The sequence below is a fragment of the Meles meles genome, chromosome 18, assembly GCF_922984935.1.
Source record: "Meles meles chromosome 18, mMelMel3.1 paternal haplotype, whole genome shotgun sequence".
Taxonomy (NCBI): domain Eukaryota; kingdom Metazoa; phylum Chordata; class Mammalia; order Carnivora; family Mustelidae; genus Meles; species Meles meles.
This window is the reverse complement of record NC_060083.1, coordinates 31,989,375-31,991,919: the sequence shown is the minus strand read 5'-3', so window position 1 is coordinate 31,991,919 and position 2,545 is coordinate 31,989,375. Positions and strand designations below refer to the sequence as shown.

General features: G+C 42.7%; 1 protein-coding gene across 1 annotated transcript; it reads left to right on the top strand.

Moving 5' to 3' along the window:
* Positions 1–686: 686 nt before the first annotated feature.
* Positions 687–1,622, top strand: LOC123929825 (olfactory receptor 4D1). Its single transcript, XM_045985902.1, has one exon. It carries the CDS (start codon positions 687–689, stop codon positions 1,620–1,622), a length of 936 nt encoding a protein of 311 aa, XP_045841858.1.
* Positions 1,623–2,545: the final 923 nt, after the last annotated feature.

Here is a 2,545-nt window from a genome sequence, read left to right as displayed (position 1 = left end):
TGCATTTGTCCTGGGCTGTTCTGAGATACCTCTGCAGATGGCCTCATGGCAACAATGCCATTACAGAAGTATTTGTATAGAAAAGTCTGAGAAGTCCTAATCATCCCAGATTTAGCCAAGATCATCTGCTTGTTTTCTTTGCATTTGGTTCCAAATTAGGGCATGAAAATTTCTTCTAATCCACACCTCTCTTCCTCAGCAATGAATCATATGCAGCTCAAGCTGCCGTGACGAAGCATCTATTTGTTTATCTAAAATCATTAGTCTCTGTATCCTCTCAAGATTTCTGCGGCCAGGATGATGATATTTGCAATCACCTATACTTGCTGACATGTTTATTCATTATTTTCATCGATACAACCATGTTCGTGGAGCCTGTAGTTCACATGGCACTATGTCAGGCACATTAGTTATGAATCAACAAGAAACCTGTGGGACAAGGACAGAGTGATACAAAGTGGGGAAAGACCCATGAAAGCCTGGGATACAATGTAGGGTGTGGTTAAGGAGATAAGTCTGTGAGGGCCTTGAAAATATATTTATATCCATGGAAGGCTCTCTTAAGTTCCATCTTAGAATATATTCAACAATGACTTTGATCAACTTATTCTGACTCTCCAAAGGAAAATGATGGAATTGTCACGATTTTTTGCATTGTTTTTCTTTAGGCATGTGGGGAAGATCCTATGGAAGCACAGAATATCACACAGGTGTCAGAGTTTGTCCTCTTGGGATTCTCACAGACCCACGAGCTCCAGAAATTTCTATTCCTGGTGTTCCTACTTGTCTATGTCACCACTGTTGTGGGAAACATCCTTATCATGGTCACAGTGACTTCTGACTCCCGACTCCACAGCCCCATGTATTTTCTGCTCCGAAATCTGGCTGTCATAGACCTTTGCTATTCCACAGTGACTTCTCCAAAGATGCTGGTGGACTTCTTTCATGAGGTGAAGACCATCTCCTACCGGGGCTGCATGGCCCAGATCTTCTTCTTCCATCTCCTGGGAGGTGGGACTGTCTTCTTCCTTTCAGTAATGGCCTATGACCGCTACATAGCCATCTCCCGGCCCCTCCACTATGTCACCATCATGAACACGCAGCTCTGTGTGGGCTTGGTGGTGGCTGCTTGGGTAGGGGGATTTGTTCACTCCATTGTCCAGCTGGCTCTGATGCTCCCATTGCCTTTTTGTGGCCCCAACATCCTGGATAACTTCTACTGTGATGTCCCCCAAGTGCTGAGACTTGCCTGCACGGACACCTCCCTCCTGGAGTTCCTCATGATCTCCAACAGTGGAATGCTGGTCCTCATCTGGTTCCTTCTCCTTCTAATATCTTACACGGTCATCCTGGTGATGCTGAGGTCCCACTCAGGGCAGGCGAGGAAGAAGGCAGCTTCCACCTGCACCACCCACATCATTGTAGTGTCTATGATCTTCATTCCCTGTATCTATATCTACTCCCGGCCCTTCACTCCCTTCCCCATGGACAAGGCTGTGTCCATCAGCTACACGGTTATGACCCCCATGCTCAACCCCATGATCTACACACTGAGGAATCAGGAGATGCAGGCAGCCATGAAGAGATTAGGCAAGCGCCTTGTAATATGTAACAGGGAATGAACATAAAACGTTTTGAGCTTAAATGACAAGTCTTTCCTCCGAACTTTTGTTTTCCCACGTGAAAAGTGGAGGGAAATCTTTATATATAGAGTGTGACATTTGAGATAAAATCAGTGCTTCTCTGGATCTACTCCTGTATAAGGTATTATGTTAGACACTTTCTCACTTTGATCTCAGCCTCATAAAATGGACAGTGGATATATTATTTCATATTAAACACTTTAACAAATGAGAGAACTCAGAGAGAAGTAACTTGCTCAATGGGGAACCACAAGTATGTTGCTGGCAGAGCTTGGCCAGGACTTGGTTCTTCTGATGCCAGGTTTAGAGGCAAGGCTGTGGGTGGGATGTGAAATTCAAGGTTTCCCACAGACACAAGTGAAAACCTAGAGAGTTCCTCAGCGGTGGATGAATATCTGTGATGACTGGTGAACAATCTCATCTTAATTCTGGAATAATCACAATCTTTTCTGCTCCCTGCCTTTACTCTCTTTCTTTATCGATGGAGTTCTGTAACTCTACTCAGCTAGGTATTTACATCCACTGATGGTTGTCAATATTCTTTTGCCCATTCAATCTATTGGTTCCATTTGTAAATAACCAGAAGTCACTTACTTGTTCAATTTTTTAAATAGTTATCTTGGGTCTCTTGCTTAATTTATGAAAATTTTACTTTTCTGTGATCCAGAATTCAATTCTAAGGATGGTAGGAAGCAAAGAAGTGTTAATTATAATCTATAACATTGACCTGAAGGAGAGAAATGGGAGACATTTACTCAGATGTACTTACACGTGATCTCACAACATGAGATACTCAATTTTGAACTGAATTTGTTGAGAAAAACCTCTTTTAGATGAACACAGCTATATCCTTGGGAATTTAAGACATCTCTTACTGAAGCTATACTATGTTTATGATATAA

Bases quoted from the DNA above. Each gene is read 5' to 3' on its own strand.
- LOC123929825 (XM_045985902.1), top strand. From the start codon at position 687: ATGGAAGCACAGAATATCACACAGGTGTCAGAGTTTGTCCTCTTGGGA.